This window comes from Pleuronectes platessa, chromosome 5 (assembly GCF_947347685.1).
Source record: "Pleuronectes platessa chromosome 5, fPlePla1.1, whole genome shotgun sequence".
Classification (NCBI taxonomy): domain Eukaryota; kingdom Metazoa; phylum Chordata; class Actinopteri; order Pleuronectiformes; family Pleuronectidae; genus Pleuronectes; species Pleuronectes platessa.
Window position 1 is genome coordinate 5,890,739 of NC_070630.1, and position 18,633 is coordinate 5,909,371.

At 43.9% G+C, this 18,633-nt stretch overlaps 1 protein-coding gene across 1 annotated transcript in view; it reads right to left on the reverse strand.

Annotated features, from left to right (window-relative positions):
- frya (furry homolog a (Drosophila)) overlaps positions 1–18,137 on the reverse strand; it is a 45,124-nt gene extending 26,987 nt beyond the window's left edge. Inside the window, exons 1-8 of the mRNA XM_053422606.1 lie at positions 17,650–18,137; positions 6,854–7,053; positions 2,771–2,824; positions 1,874–2,013; positions 1,684–1,774; positions 1,443–1,522; positions 1,276–1,356; positions 215–383 (exon numbers count right to left, since the gene is read on the reverse strand). Of these exons, the coding sequence (XP_053278581.1) occupies positions 215–383; positions 1,276–1,356; positions 1,443–1,522; positions 1,684–1,774; positions 1,874–2,013; positions 2,771–2,824; positions 6,854–7,053; positions 17,650–17,866 (1,032 nt within the window). The 5' untranslated portion in view covers positions 17,867–18,137. The remainder of the gene's footprint in view (positions 1–214; positions 384–1,275; positions 1,357–1,442; positions 1,523–1,683; positions 1,775–1,873; positions 2,014–2,770; positions 2,825–6,853; positions 7,054–17,649) is intronic.
- Positions 18,138–18,633: the final 496 nt, after the last annotated feature.

Here is an 18,633-nt window from a genome sequence, read left to right on the forward strand (position 1 = left end):
TAAGAAAATGGAACAAGAGCCTGACAAAGGTTGAAGGATAATCCAGAGAATAAATATACACTGATTTACTATATTTAGCTTAATTATTAATATACACACATCAAAACAGCCAATAAAACAGTCAAGAAAATAAAGAGTGATCACAAGATTTTATTAGAAGCCAGGCAGGTTTATGATGGATTGAAATATGATTATTTATTGAAGTCTGCTGTACCTGCATGAACAAGAAAGACGCTTCAAAATCCTCGACGGGATACATCTTAATTCGGAAGAACTTGACCCCCATGATGAGGCTGATGGTGCTCTGGACCACGTATGGACTCTGCTCTTTCTGCCGCTGCTCCTTCAGCTCAGCCAGGAACTTCTTCTTCACAGCAGGAAACCTGAGAGAGAGAGAGAGAGAGAGAGAGAGAGAGAGAGAGAGAGAGAGGAAAGCTAAATGAGATTCTATATAAAGACATCTGCACATCAGCACTTCCACAATAAAAGCTCCTCCACTTGAAATTGCAAAAACGTGGGTAGAGAATACACTGATGAAGGGAGATGCCAGAAATACCCCCCCCCCCCCCCCCGTCTTACCCTCCCATATGCAGACTGTGTGTCGGTGCCCCAGGATGAACCCCTGGTCCAGCACCTGAGCCCCTGCCCCAACTCAACCAGAGATGGGATTCTTCCACTCGTCTAAATTTAGAGGATAATTCACGCGGAGAGGTCATATGAGCATCTTCTTAGAAAGCAAACACAGATGTTTCTACATCATGTGGCCAACCAGATTATTCATTTAACAGTATCAATCTCTCTTAACTATGAATCCCATCTGATTAATTGTACCTCCCCCCTCGACCTCTTTCTTCTTTTCTTGACCCTGGACCAAAGAAAGAAAAATAAACGCCTCTCACTGAAGTGTCTCCCGCAGGAAATTAAGCAGAGCGCACTTTGGACGGGAGGTATGCGGCGCGCTCACCGGCCATATCTCTATTTTAAGGGATTGTTCCTCGCTGGGATGATATGAAAACTTCAAATAAACAGACATCAATTTCCAGTCCTAGTTTGGTGTGAGGGGGACCTGTCCAAAAGTGTGCCGTCTCCACGGAACGTTCCAGTCTCCTGGAACCGGGGAATGTTTTGCAGAGGCAGGAGCAGCGGTAACACACCGACACCAAAACCCAGCGGGGCAGACGATTTAGAATTAACGGTAGACAAGAAAATATGGAAAAGAAGAAATATATAGTGTAGTCAATTATGTAATCATGCTTCTATCCTTGCTATACTTACTTTGACTGTGCTAATACTCCTATCACTTCAGCATAGAGGTCAGCTACAGTGTGCATGTTGCCAGTGTTGGGACCATGATACCTGCAAGAACAAAAAAAAAAAAGCTTATGGAATTTGGAACTGTGACAGACAGAAGGGAAATGAGCTGGAGGAAAACAAGATCTTACCCCTCTCTGTATCTAAAGTGCTTAAAGGCGAGGTTAATGACTTCACCGACCAAGCTGTCGAGGACTGGGTGGAGCGGCATCTAGTTAAGAATCAGGAGACACAATGGCGTGACGAGGAAAATCCAGAAAAAACAACAAACACGCCAATCATGATGAATTTCAGCAGGATACAGTTTTATGTCACAAACTAGTTACGATGATCTGAGTCTTGCATGTGTCGCAGGGAGCAAAGTCAAATCACCTGTTTTAAAACTTCTATAAGAACCAGAGAGAAGATGAAGTCAATGGCCAAATCCCTCCTTTCAAGTAGGTAGTCTCTCTGCTGCTCGTCGCTGTTTGAGAAGAGGAGCAGAAACAAGAGCCACAGGTTGGACACAGTCACACACTGCAATGCCAGCTTGATGTAAGAAACCAACTGAGCACATCCTCACTTCTTGGACTTGGTGTTGGCTCTGGGCCGGTACTCGTGCAGCTCCTCATCCAGTCCGTTCTGTCGTTTGTACCAGTCGAACAAAGTGCGCAGGATGGAGGGGAGACAGTACTCAGCCAGAGAGCTCATGGTGCTTATCATCTGCGGGAACAAGACGTATATATATCGTGCAAATGCATGTTTAAGGGAGGTAGTTAAGATACCAAAGAGAGAGATAGCAATCAGAGTTTCCTTTTTTTATTTCTACAGCGATTTGAGGACAAATTCGTTTTCACTATTTCCCATATGTGTCGTCCAAAGAACTGGTCCTAAATTAAATCTGAGGCTACATTATGGGGGAATCGTAGAGTGAGCCGATGCTCATGGATTCTGTGCAGGGAGGGAGACAAGGTGCCAATGGGGCAGCCTCCCTCAGTCTTTGGGGGGAAGGGGAGGGAGCGGAAGGAACGGGCCGGGCACACAGGAAGGGAGGAGAGTCTGGGTTCGGCCGGGGGAACACAGCGAGCCCTTCATTCAGCACGGGGCTGGAGAAGAATCCCGGCTCTGTGTGGCGGCTGAATGGCCTCACGCAGCAGCACAAGCACACCCCTGTCGCTGTGAAGCGGCCCCTCTCTCCACCGAGCCACAGACCTGCCGGACACACCTAAAGCACAGAGCCAGGGCCAGATCTCAAGGTAAACACTGCCGCCCTTGACTGGCTCTGAAAGACCTTTCTGGGGGATGTGAGCAGGGCTTTCACCCGTTTGCTCTTTCGTGACACTCGAACAGTATTTAAGAAGTGAAAGCTTGGAAGCTTGGATGCTCACAGGGTAAAACAGTACAAATCCAAGAGTTTAATGTGATTAATGATTCTCAAATGTTCATTAAACGGACAAAAGCTTAGTATGCAAGCGCTTACTTGGTCAAACTGAGGATCTTCTCCCCTCTGCAGTGACTTCGTTAATGGCTTCTCCTGAAAACACAGAAAAAAAGGACGTCATCTCCAAACTCCTGCAGGTTTTATGATTTGCAGAAACTCCAACAAAGTTCTCAGAAGTTTGGTCCGAAGATCATAACTCTATCCCCCCTGTCTAAAGAGTGTGTGTGTGTGTGTGTGTGTGTGTGTGTAGTATATTTCTGAACTGCGACTCGATACAGCCCAGCTAATGAGGGGAGCCATCACTCACTGATTCCAGGCCTGAGCAGCAGGGTCAGATATTAAGAGATGGGACATTCATGACAGCTCTCATTATTACACTCTTCTATCATCTGACACAAAGGCCTCCATGAAGGATTTAAACTGAATAAAACATTCACTTGTCGACTTCCTCTTTGTCATTTACAACATTTTAATATTTGATTCATTTTTTGGGACATTTTGGACATAAAGCTCAAATGAAACACTTGTTTTCTAATCTTGACTGAGAAATACAGGAAACTATGGAGCCCGGCCAGGGACAAGGACTGAAACAAATCTTAATTGCCTGATCTGGAGAAAGTTTGTGATATCCAACGAAGTTTTACGACTTTTCAAACTGTTTTAAAACCTCGTAAACGTTTAGATTAATTAACTGCCTGTGGGAGAAACCCAGAGACTTTTATTTTGATATTGGTGTAATAAAGATAAGTTAAAACATGAGAAAAAACATGAGAGACATCTGAAAATAATGCGTGTGATTTTAGATTTTTTTTATATTTCTTGTAATTTTATCGACACTGGCCTGATGTACGGGCCAAATTTATGTATATATCAAACACTGAGTCATATTTGAGCAGGTTACTCATAGTAATAATTTATCCCATAATCCATTGCACAAACCAAAGCACCTCCTTTCCTTCTCCTGCTCTGCTCCTCCACATATACATCCCCCAGCTGTCTCTTTACACCAGAACAGCACATCACTTACTTGATGATTAATCCAAAACAGCCGACTGTCAGATGTCTGACACTGACACTGTGTGGGCTGATAGTCATTCTGTCTCTGTCTCTCTCTCCCTCCCTCTCTCTCTCTCCCTCCTCTCTCTCTCTCTCTCTCTCTCTCTCTCTCTCTCTCTCTCTCTCTCTCTCTCTCTCTAAGCTCGACGCTCTGTTGAACCTTTTAGCTTTTTGAACAAATGCTTGAATCTGAGGAGCCCATCTGCCCTGGAGAGTCTATTCCTCTTCTACTGTTTACAGATCCACTTCCCTTGTCGTGGGCTGATGCAGCAACACTGATTGTAAATGCGTCAGATATTTACAGTATTTTTTGGGGGCTAAATCAGATTTCTGTAACTTAGTTATCATGTATCTTTCCCCTTTGAAATCTCTTTTTGAGTGATTATTTAATACTGACAGAAGGCATATCCGAATGGACGTTTATGATTGTGGATATGAGAACCTAATAAAATAATAATTAACATTCAAATTATTAGCACAAACAATGGTGAGAAGATGCAGATTTTTGTGTACAATTTACATTAAAACTAATATTTTGTTAATTTAAGTGGTACATATTTGGTTGTGTGTGTTTGCTACTAATTTATAAGCCTGAATTATATTTTTTGCCAGTGTTTGATAACCTTTTTTAGGAATAATTGAATAATATAAAAATCAGAAATGTTTTATTCCCTGATATCAATACCAGCCTCTACAGTCCGTCTTTGAACATGAACAAATTGGTTTAACAAATTCCACTTAGTGATGAGGCCGAGCCGGGCAGACAACTGTTTTTTCAATAACTACAAGGTAATAACTCAGCCAGTTCCCCACTGAGAGGAAACACATCCTCTCTGTGCCTCTCCAGAGGGTCTGCACACTTTCCCCTGAGGTAATTAACACTTCCCTGCAGACCGAGGCCAGAGCGGCTAACAGCTCCTCATAAATCACACGTCCCTTAAAATGGAGACTGACTGTCCACAGCGGCCCCGCGTAACTTTACACGTCAGCCGTGTGCAAACAGCATCGCGGGAGAACTGTGGTCAAAAGATGCTACAGAGCATCAGCAAATAAAAGCCACGTGTAAGATGAATGACGTCTTTATGTAACATATTTATAGAACTTTTCTTACTTATATAGATCGGCTGGTCATTTTTAGCTGACTTTCAGTGCATGGTACTAATGTGGTCCTGGGAGCAGGTGGTGAGTGGTGCCCACATTAACGCACGGCAGCTCTTCCCTGTCTGCCTGACTGTCTGCGTACAGAATAATTTATGACAGCTGTTGCCGGCCCCATCCGCTGGCTCCGACCTGCGCCGGGCCACAAGGCTCTCGAAGATTTTATTGGCAGCTTATAGCTTCAGTGCTCGTTAGTCAGTGTCTTTATTATAGAAACAATGACAGAACAAAACTAGAATGGAACTCAGTGGAGTTGAAACCTCCCCCAACCCTGAACAACCATACACATGTTTGTCCAGGAATATAAAGGAGGTGGTCTGATAATCTAAATGATTTATTTTAGTCCATTAAGTAAAATAACCTCTACCAACAGAGAAAGAGAAACTTTCCTCATCAACAATCAGGTTTGACTGTTTCTCTGATCTCAGTGCATCTCTGTTTGACCTCCTCTGTTCACCAGATGGGACAAAAGCAGAGAACAAATTTCCCCCCATTTGCATGTCGTGTTAGTGTGCATGTGTGTGAAACCAATAAATGTATCTTCTTCTTCTTAAATGCATCTGGTTTAATGTCCCCTAGGGTTCAAACTGAATTTAATTGTATTTTACTGTTGCAGCGACCATTAAGTTACCTTGTTCTGGATTGTTTTGACAGTATCTGACATTGTCTGGTTTTATTTTTTCCACAAAGAGTTGTAACAAGAACATAAATATGAGCATAATATATCCTTTAAAATAGTTAACCATCACCACCTCCCACCACCTGACACTGCACTACTGCTCCATCTTAAGTTGGGTCACTACCTACTGTTGGGGACACCTAACTCCACACTGTATGCGGCCATTGCAGATTGTAGTATATACTGTGTTTATTCTTTTTTACATGTTTTTATTTATTCATATCTGTATAGTGTTTTTAGTTTGTATCTTTATTCTTTATTCTATTCTAATGGCCATATACAGGACGGCTTCAAACTGAATTTCATTGTAGTGTACCGGTTCAGTGACGATAATGTTAAGTTGTTCTGGATTTATTTTGACAGTATTTACAGATTTTACCTAACCACCAGTTATTAACAATAAAAGAGAACATTAAACAGGATATAATTTTACTCAGGTATTATTACAGCAATGCATTTCGAGTGTTAACTCTGTTACACAATGAAGTGTTCATGTTTATTTCCCCAAGCTGCTTCCTCCATTTGTGCTAATGGAGCTGCTGCTTCACAGTAAACTTCCAGATATTAAACCTGACAAGGTAGTTAGCTTCTCCGCTCCGGGGGACTCAGGTGCAGGCCCAGAGCCTTGACAGTAATTTATCAATGTGAAGTTTCAGGCTGCCTGTTGTCATAAAAACAGATCAACACATCATAAATGTACCATAAAGCAGAGGACAGGTGTAATTGAGATTTTTATTATGGAGGAATTGTTGAAGAATCTGCGTAGTTCTTCCACCAATGTTTGTAATTACGTGCTAAGTGGGTTATTGTGGGCCCGTCCGGCAGGCTTCCTGTCAGACAGTGTTAGCCTGGTTCACGACCCGGGGGTCAGGACACCCACAAGGGGTCAGGAGGGGAGAGACGGGGCAGCAAACGAGACAAAACTAATGTCTCCTGCACAAGGTTGTTTCCTCAAGAACATCTCTACCCATCTTTGCTTTTTTCTTATTGTTATAAAATATCTCAAACACCAACATTTGTAAGAACTAAACTCACTATACTCAATATTTGCAATATTTGACTAGTTGTTGGAAACAGACTGGACTTTGTATCAAGGCTTTACAGGAGACACTTCTACAGCCCAAAACCATGAATTCATTTCCTGCTGATAACACCAGAGGCTTTTAAAAAGTAAAACAGAGCAACAGCAACCAATCACAGGACAGAAAACCTCTCATCTGTCCACTCACCAGCGGCTCCGCCATGATGATGCGGATCTTGCGCTCCGACACGTTGGTGAAGGTGGCGAACAAGCTCTTGAGGACGTACTCGCCCGGCTTGCTCTCCGGGTCGATGCTGATGGGTATCATGGCCGGGGGACCCTTCTCTCCCTGAGGACAGCAGACTGGAGGGAGGGGGGGTTTGTTGTATCCGTTCCCCACGGGAGACGCTGCGGAAACGACACGAGAAGCACAGGGGGACAGGAAGCAGTTTGGTCAAACATTGCCAAATCAAGTGAGAAACGAGCGGCACGGAATCCGCCACAGATCTGTTTACAAAGGGAGATCGCCGAATAGGGTATTAGTGAGAAGTTTCCAAACATGGACATGAAGTTCCCAACATGTTGAACATTCCTGCAGGGAGACTGACCAAAGGGCACCGGCTTGCCCTGAGTCTGCTCTTTCTTTGCTATCGCTACAGAGGACAGAGCACATATGGAAATTAAAACAGATGTCACTGCCCTTTGAGGGAAGCAGAGATCTTGCACATGTGACCATCCTCCCAGTGTTAAGATGTGGCCCTCGTTTAATTATGGATGGCTTGACTTAGGCCATAAAACCCCACAAACTAACCAAGAGTTAAACTTTACCTCAGTGTTGCACTCGGCTGCCTCCCGACACTAAAGTGCTAAATATAGTGAAGAGCAGCATACAAACATCTCATTACAACTTTGAATTTTTTTATTTAGCCTGTAGCTCTTGGTTTCCGAGCGGCACGTCCACCACAGGAACTGCCGTAAATCGGATGTGTTAAATATTCAGAGAGGTCTTTTGAATGACAGTAATAGACTTACAATAACAACTACAGTTGCCTGAGTGTGTGTGGGTGCACGCGATAAATAAAAGTGATTGGACAGAAATCATATCAGGCGCCGCAGGGTTCACACAGCACAGTGGAGGGAACCGATTAAATCTGTGAAATACACATCGGAACACATTGTTTTGTTTTAATTGATGTTAATTTATTGATCAAAAAAGGCCCAAAACTTTAAAACTGGTTAGGTTGGAGATAATAAAATAAAAAAACTGTATAAAAGTGAGGACACAGCAGTCTTGCTTTTGCGTGTTTTGCAAATTGAACCTGTCATAAGTAGATATTTCTCTGAGACTAACGTGTGAAATATTGGATCTATTACATAGTATTTATTACTATAAACTATAATTAAAAGGATCTTTATCTTTAGGTTATTTTTATCAGTGTGTAGATTCATACTGTAGATTATGTTTAAGCACAACAGATGTCGAGAAGCTTGGAAATTTATATTCAAGTCGTGACATGACAAAACCTGCACAAAGAATCAAAGAGATGAATCAGATAATTAGATTGAATGAACTTGGTAGTCGGCCAAAAAAGAAACCAGAAGCAAAAACATGAATTTCCCTGCAGATCAAAGGTTGAGAGGATAAACGCCTCAATGTCTTTAATGAAAACCATTGTGTATTTACTGGCAGCAGAAGGAAGCTGCCAACACATTTACAAGTGATTGTGGAGTTGTTGTGCAGAGAAGAAGTTGAGCAAAGTAAAAATAAAAGTATGCAGCTCTGACGAAGGTGCACAGGAGAAGCTGGAGAGATGTGGTTGCACAATAGTAAATACAAAAAGTCTTCTTCTCCAGCTCTTTCTAGGACGTGACGTGCTTGGGTATCTTACGAGGAATGCCCAGCATGTGCGGCGCTCTTTCAGAACATGCTTCCCTCACTCGTGACAACTCAGCACCTACCCAGACCCTTGATGAAGCTGATGACGCTGGCCTTACTCCAGCACACCGCTGTCCCGTCCATAGTGGGGAAGGACGATATGCTATCCAGGGTTGTCCTGAGTCAAGACTCTAGTAAAATCCACCAATGTCCATGTCCTGTGTGTCAGCCGGCTCTGTCCTGCTAGGCATAGTTTCCATGGTGCACGGAGCCAAACGGCGGGTGTGTCGACAAAAGTGGGAGTAAGTGTTTGGTACGAGGGACCACGCAATATCTCCCTCTCTCCCTCTCTGAGCTGCTCCTGCTTTGGCTTTCTCGAGCCTTGTGACCCACCGCTCGCCTTCCAAGAGTGAAGGTCAGGCAGGAATTTTTAGCCAGAGCCGCGGCACAGTGACGAGGTCCAGCATGCTATGGTGGCATAGTTGCGCGACTATATTTATCCCGGGGTGCACACTATACTGACGGAGCAGCCCTCCCTCTTTTGGGTCCAACTCTGTGATCCTCAAAGCACGAGACACAGACCAAGAGTGTGTAAACAACCCTCTGATTAAATGCTTCAAAGTCAGGGACAAAACTTCAGGTAAGATTTAAAGACAATTAAAGAATCGCTCAAGCAAATGTTTCAGATTTTTAAATGTCTCCATGGCAGCATTGAGCCTGGATACAAATGTTGGATATGACGTAATTTGTCATCATTGCAAAACACGTTGGGTAGAATTAAATCAACATCTCATTCCGACAAGATCCACCCAATGACTCGCTCTGGGCGCAACGCGAAGACTCACCCGCAACATGTGACTCTGCAAACAAGGAGCTGGGGCACAGTGTGCATTACATCATCGCCATGCTGGAAACACCCTGAGCATGGTGGTGCTCCTGGAGGACAATACAAACAGGCCAACAAGTGTCTCGTTTTCACACAAACACACACACATGCACACACACACACACACACACACACACACACTCAAACGCACACACAAAGAATGCAGCTCCCTATATGCAGTCCGCAGAGACTGTCCCGCTGGGTAAACAACCACTTTAGCAGCCGTCTGTGAACAGAGTGGGAGGATATTTAGATACCACTGGCCTCCATAACTGAACCCGAAATTCCAATGTCAACATAGACGTTTGGCAGCGCTGTGTCTTGCTGCTGCTGAGAAACACTGACGGTGCACATCTGTGAGAAAGAAGTGGGCAATGCTTTGCAATGACAGAGACATTGCTGTTTAACAAACCTCGTTAAAAGCTGTGTAGTTTTTAAATGTCCTATAGTTCCAGGGTTGTATTAAAGAACACTGTTTTGAGGTGGACTAAAGGTCAAGGGTAATTTAAAAGAAATTGCATCATCATCATGTAATGTAATAAAAAAGAAAATCCTTCCAGCTGGTTTGGGTCATAAAGTTTCAGGCCATGGGAAACAACGTGTTGTAAAGCAGTTGTGCCAAATTGATGACTTCCATATCGAAAATAATCTGGAGAAATCAATAGGGCCTAGATTTTGATTTATTGTTTAGTTTTACACTGAGTTAAATGTTAGCTGTGTGAGAGAGAGAGAGAGAGAGAGAGAGAGAGAGAGAGAGAGAGAGAGAGAGAGAGAGAGAGAGAGAGAGAGAGAGAGAGAGAGAGAGAGAGAGAAGCTGTGTTTAGCTGCTTGTTATCTGATAACACTTCCACTACGGGCCGATGATATCACCCTGCACTGACCTAGTATGGCACCTGAACACTGTGGAGTTCATTCCTCAGTCCCTATTTGTTCTCCTGGCTGTGCAGCATCTGCTCACACACACTCAGCTGCTGGTGAAGATCATCCACCTCTGCTTGGAGAGCTTTGTTTACTTGCATGGCCTCTTTGCCGAACATGTCCAGATTCCCGCTGTTGATCCTCCTCCTCGTTGATCTGTTGACTTGTGACGATGGTGATCTTTCTCAGTTGCTCCTCACAAACCTCCAAGGAATGTCTGGTCCCCCTTCTCTTCTGTTTCATGGAGCCTCTAGTGTACCTTCTTGCTCACATTCTGCTTTTCCTGTATTGAGATCTCATTCTTTTTCGCCCCTCTGGTACAGTCCTCCTTCAGAAGATGTCTTTCCATGAAATAAATGGTCTGGTTTCCACCATTGATGTCTCCCTGATTGCTCCAGGACTCTTTTCTCAGTTCAAAAACACTAACAGACCTTTTTTTTGCCACCAGGCCCATCAGGTGGTTCATCGCCTTTTTCCAAATCCTCCTTCTCTGGTGTTAGGTGCTTGTTTTTGGTGCAGAGGTCCTCGGTTTTAACCAGAGACAATGGTTCTTGTTATTGTGATATTTTCTCCACTTGTAAGTAATTGCTGTTACTGCAAGGTTCCGGGTGACTTAGTATATATATTTGTCATTGTCTTTATTCAAGAAAATAATCAAAAGCATTTTTCAAGAATCGTAATGGAGGTTAAAGTTTAACATTGATTTGAAGTTATATCGCCCTAGTTTCTTGCAAACAATAGAAAGCATGCTGAGCTCTAATAGGAGCTGAGATGTTGCGTCTGTAGATGATTGAAAGACAAAAGACTTCCACATTCTGAGTTTGATGCTACAACCTTTAGCCACTTGTTACAGCAACAACACTGTGTAACTGTTGTTGCTGTAACAAGTGGCTACAAGTTCTGTGTGGAGCTCTGAATGTCCCAGTCAATGAACTCAAACACAACTGAATGGTGGATATTACCCATGTTGCCCGGCTTCCTGAACCAGAAGAGCTGCTGCTCTAACAAATCCACCAAACTCTTTTTAGAATTTTTCATATTTTAAAAAGTTTTCTGGCAGAATATCTGAGATAAAAGATTTTAAACATTTTTTAGAACAAATATTTACCGAAAGTGGACACGACAGCTGGAGCCAATGGAAGCAGAAACATAACACTCCAACACAAACACTTTATCACAAGTTCACAGTTTGAGTGTCCCAAAAAAAACTGGGAGTTGAGCGGAGAGAGTGTGAGAGTGATTACAGACCTCTGTGTAAAGCCGATTAAAATGTTGCTCTCAACCTATTGACCATCATCCCTGTTTTAGCCAGTTGACATCATGCTGGGAAACTGCCGCCTGCTGTGAGGGACAGCGTTTCAGCCCATTTAAATAAGTCACTGTTAAAACGCCTGCATCTGTCTCTCCCAGCTAAACAGAGAGGGGAAGGTGTCTGTTTTCAACTTGTGCACATTACTGTATTTATTTTTGCCCATGGAAGTGAGATGATGTTTTACGAGTTACACCAGAAGCCATTGCCAAAAAGCAATTAACATTTCTTTAGAAAACAAAACAGAAGGTGAGCACGACTGCAGTTCATAATAGAAAATGAATGGCAAATGAATAACACGTTTGACTAGTCATCTCCTGCTCTGATTGGCTGACGGGGGACCAGCCCTCGGGCGATTTGAACTCCAGACCTAACACGGCTGCTACACGGTGCCGCTGCGGCTGATGCTCATCTCTGTTTTATTATGAGACACACTGACTTATGACAGACACATTTGTTTACCCTGTGGTTACAGTGAAAACAGTATGTGGTAGCACATAAACACACACTGCTGGTGTCAGGCACAAATTGTGAACTGATATGTGTGCATATAAACACACAAACTAATATATTTGCATATATATATATATATATATATATTTATGTAAATAAACACACAGTACGATAAACATATTATCTCCCTCTTAGAAGCCGACAGTAATAAGTATGTTGTCTTTTACGATTATTATAATCAATAACAGATCCAGAGCCTGTGTTGTAATCTTGCGCTTCATTACATAACAGCTCGAGTGAGTGGGAGCAGGGAGAGGAGAGGAGGAGATCACACATTTAATGGAAATGTGAAATGCACAGCCGCGGGTCACAGCTGAAACAAGTACAACGGCTGCCTGTGCCTTTATCAGCAGAGTGACCCACTGTGAGGATTACACAACATCATCAGGAGATGGTTCAATGCAGAGTGTGTGGACAGGCACAGCATGTCCTGAGGTATCTCTTTACATTCTGATGCAATGGATATAAGCTATAAACACTGCCAGGGACGAGCAGCCGACCTGCCACTATCTCTCTGGTACATCAGATATCGTTGCTGAATTATATTTGGGTTGAGCACCACAAGTGTGTTGGTTTTTAACTTGTTACCACTTGTTTCCTGCGTTTTAACAGTCACCTTCATTCACATCCTCTATGAAACAGACACTTGTGGAGGAGGTCTTCCCATCCCGGCCTCATGCATGGGCCCAGTGGAAGGCAAGCGGAGCCGTTCACACTGGACAGAACATGCATCCAAGCTGAACCGCCACTAATCCTATTACCGTGTCCTTGCACTTAGTAGGAGCTATTTAGACTCTTGTCACAGACTTACAGGGTAAAGAGGAATACGGGTAGAGAGTCCGCAGGGAATCAGAATAAATGAAATGCTGATTCACCTTCATCATCGGGTAGAGCTCAGGTTAATGTAACAGATGCATAAAGGTCCAGTGTCTGTGTGTGATGAACAACTTCTTTACAGTAACTGCTGCTTGTGTGTGTTGCTGTTGCTCTGAATGTGGTCATCACATGATGCTTTCAAGTTGGTAGCAAGTGGCAGGATGAACAATAACACTGTGGTGAAGTCAGTGCACAGCCACTGCACGTCCCAGTCATGGACAACAACAACAGGAAAACGAGACCATGAAGTCTGATTCCCAGTGGAGCTGCTCTGTCAGCTGAGCACAACAACAACAACAACAACAACAACAAGACACAAACTGCTACTCACTGCCGCTCCACGATTTCAGCAGGGATTTGATGCTGATCTCGAAGAAGCCTGAGTCCTGCTGGCTGGCCATGGCTGCAGCTCCCTGTTGAGTGTCCCTCCAACCTCTCGATGTGGTCTCCCCCCAGCAGCAGCAGCAGCAGCAGCAGCAGCAGCAGGGACAGGCAGGTTTCGCCTGCTGTCACCTCTCTGTGACGCACACAACACTGCGCTGACGAGTTCCCTGAGAACACACCAGCACCGCTTCACCCCTCCTCTGATGTCCTGTCCTTGGCTATCAGCCCTTTCTCTCTCCCTCTCCCTCTCCCTCCCTCCCTCCACTCTCTCTCGCCATCTCCCTCTCTCTCTCTCTCTCTTTCTAAAGCTGTGGCAGGCAGTGGGCGGCAATGCAAGCTCCCTTTAAATAAATGCGCGGAGGCTGAGAGCGCAGGAAGCAATCCTCTTAGTGGAGCGCAGTTAATAATAACTACTGTTTGTCTGCGTGCTCGGCCCTGATGATGATGAGGATGCTGAGGATGACTGCAGCCGGGCTTGTGCGTCTTTCTGCAGGACTGCATGGGAGCATCTAACGGGGCACCACCAGTGAGAGATATGGGAAGTGGGACACATTACTGGGAACATCTGGGAGAGCAGGGGGAAGAAGCAGCAAGTAGGAGGGATTATCTGCAGATCTGCAGGGGAGCAGGGCCTGAATGTTGCCTTTTAACCCCTTCACGGCAGACATTGTGCTTCCCCATAGGGTCTCATACGTTTTTGTAAAATGTTACTCATTCATCCAGCCAATATTTTTTAATCAAATTGTAAATAGTTTTGAGTTTTAGCAAATATTCACAGAATTCAACTTTGTCTTTTATTTTATTTTGTCCAATTTAAAAGTGTAAATGTGCAATTTATTTAAACATACCAGCATCATATTCTCCCTTTATGAAATTGTTTCAGCACTATTGCCCTTATCTCTAAAAACATGTTAAATATACAATGCAAACACCCTTTGCTGCTATATTTATTGAAGGAAAAACCTTAAGCAATTACAAAATGTCCATCAAACACATTTCTCTCTGTAAAATCAGCCTATATTCCTGAAATAAGGATGCACAGCCATTTGAGTCCATCTCCTGAACGTGCAACAATCCAAACCAACATTCTGCTGCGTAAAAAAGCAGATACATGACTTTAACCATATGGACATGTCACCCAGATCCTCCAATCCCCTTCCTCCGCCGCCCCTCGGCACTCTCAGGATAATCCTATCAGAACTCTGTCTGGCCATCAAGCCACAGCAACTTGACCTTCATTACATAACACTCTCTGCGATGGAGAAGCCAGTAATGGTTGCAGTGTGTTGATACAGACACATTTCTGAGGCTCAGGTGTCCCAGAACATCGTCGCCTGCCACTGGGGAGATCTGGCATCTGGAGCTATACAGGACATTTTTGGTTTGTGCACTGTAACATAGGCTCCAGTATGAGTGTGTGTGTGTGTGTGTGTGTGTGTGTGTTTGTGTGTGTGTGTGCACTCCCACAGCAGTGACTTTGTTTTTATTTTTGGAGGCATGAATGAAACCACCCTTGAACAACAGTGCTGTTGTGACTCATGCTTTCATTTAATTTAAACTTGTTACACCTCAGACGCACTCGGTCGTTTTATATCATCACAGCAAATGAGGACAGAACAGAGGATTGAAGTCCACCACCTCTCTTTCTTTCTTTCTTTCTTTTTAAATACCAGCAGAACAGAATGGTGATGATGTGGGGGCTACACTTTGCAGAGCTGGTCTCCGAGTTGTCATAACAACCCAACAACTCGTGTTGAACAGTGTAGTGAAGAATAAACGGAAGGTTTGAAGAAGCGACTGCAGATATTACATGAATAAAGCTTCAGAGGTTACAAAACATGTTAGAGACACTTACACAACACACAGGCTTATGATATATTCGGTGGAAAACTCAAACAGTGTCTGAGGAAAATGGGTAAGAAGCTACAAAGGAACCTGACGAACATACTGCTTCTACTGTTTTTGCCCAATACATGTCAAATATTAGCAGGGAGTCAGGCTAAGCATAACTAATGGCACTCAGAAGAGCGAATACCTCCATTAAGGCCCAAAAGTCCCCTTAAATTCAATCAAGCTGCACCAAATCTCACATATCAGCTCTTCAAATATGCCTTTTTTTTCAACAAAATCCAATAACGTTCGCTGGGAAAATTATGAAAATATCCAAAAATGCCTTATCTCACAACGTTTAAGATAAGAATTCCTGGATCTGCCCCTTTGTCTGGACCAGCCCTAAAGTCTAATGGGTTCTTTCCTGACCAATGTTCCAATTATGTGGAAATCTGATAAGTAGTTCTTTACACATTTCCTCCTTGGCAGAGGTCATTTCCCCCAAATCAGTATTTTAAACAGTTTGTGTGGTTTCATTCGGATGACCGGAGCCCAAGCTCCACAATCGATCTGTGAGTCACCAGTGATTTAACGCTGGGTCGGTTTTTTCACAGGATGAAGAGTTTGGGTGATTCTGTTCTCACCTCTTAAACATTTGACTTGTTTCTCCAGAGAAAATTTGTTTCAGACTAACACAACCAGCAACGAGGGACATGAACTAATGAGAGTAAAATTTTACTAATTACGGACAATTACTTTCCCTCTTTCGGTCCCAGAGAAAACACTTCATTTCTAAAAACAGAGATCAGCCCAAATGGATTGTTTAAACACTGAGCAAACACAGCGCACTTCCGCGACTTATCCATCAGTTATAATCTGGTCAGCCTGACTTGTCCAGTGAGAGGCCCAATGAGGGGCCAACGCTTATGTAAGTCCCTGGTAGTAGAGTAGATTTAGACTTTTCTTAAACAGGAAGGCAAGATTAAGTTTGAGTAAAGGGAAGAAACAGTCTTTTATAATATTGCTACCTCTTCGTGACCTACAAAAACAAATGAAACAATCAGGGAGGAAATTGGCTTTTTCTATAAACCATTGTAAATGTCGGTGGACGGGCTACACGCTACACGCTAGGCTAACGGCTAACCCGTACAGACCAGCGCTCTCAAGTCTGCCCCTCACCAACCTCACCACTCTTATAAACAAGATGGTGGATGCAATCATCGCTACACAAGCGTCATTCATTTTCACTCTTTCCAAAACAAACTCTAACGCTGTCTGGACCGAGGTTTTTCCGACAGGCGACAATCTAAGCACTACCGCATTTGTCCACAGGGGCGCCAAAAATCAACCAAAATGTAAAGTTCCTTGTCAGATACGTCGAGTCATGCAAAGAACACAGCAGTCAAATAATCCTTTTCTTCCTTGATAGGAAAATACCACAAAATTCAAATCAGTGACTGTGACGGTCGAGATTTACTTGACAGGACAAACTTCCTTTAAAAGGTAATAACTTGATGTGAAGGTAGTTTTTACAGATTTCTTAACTGTCATAGCAGATCAGAAGAATATACGTCATGAATATTGCAGAGAACGCCACTCCATGTCTGTATCGCATCACAAGAACCAGCTTTGGATGTCATGGAAATATCAGACCTATAATGGAACTTGAATAGTGTTTATGCCATCGCACCTTATCTGTGAGCTCGTCGGTGGAAACGCTGCCAAGCATTTTAGACATAGAGCAAAGACAGACTGGAAAACATCGGTGTCACTTCTGAAGGAGGAAACCGCTTCAGGAAAAAAAGACTTCATGAATTTGTTAAGACTTCAGGTTTGTTCATTGGCGGCTTCGCCCTCATGTTCAGTCTCAGAACAGATAGATCAGAAATACACTGCTGATGACAGAATGTGTGCTGTGAGCGCCTCTCTCTTGAATCCGGGCTTCAGGTTGGGAGAAGGCTCGGACACGTTCAACACTTTATTAAAAGCATTATCAAGCTCTGATGAAGGTGAAGAATGTGAGGTATGTCTGTCTGCTTCAGCCATCTTTGTCATTATCGAGCTCAAACCCTTGACTCCCTCTTACTCTCACTCTCTGCCCCACATGTCTTCATCTTCTCCTCTTTCTCTCTTGCTCACATACTTTGGACTTAGAGTTAATTCGTGACAGTGAGCTCATCTGAATGATGTCAGACATTTGCGTGATGCACTCTCCCCCCATTATTAACAAGCCATCAGAATCCTGTGCAGCTGTGGCAAATACCAGGGGGAGGTGAGGCATTTCACAGAGGGATGGTGGTAGTAGATGTTATTGCCTCTGCACCACATGTCTCAAAAAACATCACATTTCTCCCAGATTAAAAACGGAATTCTTCAGGTGATTAGCTCCGCAGAGTCAAAGCGGGTACCTACTTTCAAGAATGGTGGGCCTCTTCTTGTGGCGCATCTTTTTAAACTTCCCCCTGAAGTCCCTGGGTGGGAACGGATCCAGAGGTAAGCTGGCAATGCGCCCCAAGACAACCTCATCCAGCCCCTCAGAGCAATCTGTCTCACTCTCAGCCACGTCCCTCACTGAAGTCTCCTCTACAGACATGTCGGATGGCAGGGAGCCCACGGCTACTTCTCTCATTCTTCCAGAGGAGTCATTTGAAGCTGTGCCAGTTTCCCCCACTTTGTTTTAGTGAAGTGTTTAAAGTTTCTCTTCCTCCTCCTCCTCCTCCTCCTCCTGCTCCTCACAAGCTTCTCTTCTCTTTGGTCAGGCGGCAGATTTATGCTCTGCTCACAGATGCAGCCCGAGCTGTCAGCCTCGCTCCGCTAATGTGTTTCCAGCCCTGCACTTGTCAGGGCAGTTCAGCAAGTTACAGTAACATTTATGAATTGGTCAGGTATTGGATTACTCGGAGCCTCCCCCTTTTTTCAGCAAAAAGGGCAGGAGGCAGAGGAGAGAGGGGCAAGTCATAACTCAGGAGGGTGGGAGCGGGAACGAGAGGCTGCTCTCTGACAGCTACAACATCCCCACCTACTGCATGGCCACGAGGCATTCCTGAATAAATATCCTGTGTTTGTCTTGGAGTCAACACATCAAACAGAAGCGTCTTCGGGAACGGGACGCAAACTCATGTCTCGGCACACGACTCGAGACTTGTGACAGCCATTAAGACTTCTTCATTCATATCCTGACTGAGAAACACACCCATTCAAGCTCTTCTAGTTCGGTAAAAAAAAGAAAACACATCTGCACGTTCCCAGCACTTTGAGGTCTGTGTCAAGGACGACTACCCATGTGTCCTGGCGTCTCGCAGGAAACAAGTGAAAGGTGTGAAACCATCGAGATTAAGTGCAAGGGGGAACATTCACACGGCTCGTCTCCATTCAGTCCTTTTCTCAAGCCCTGAA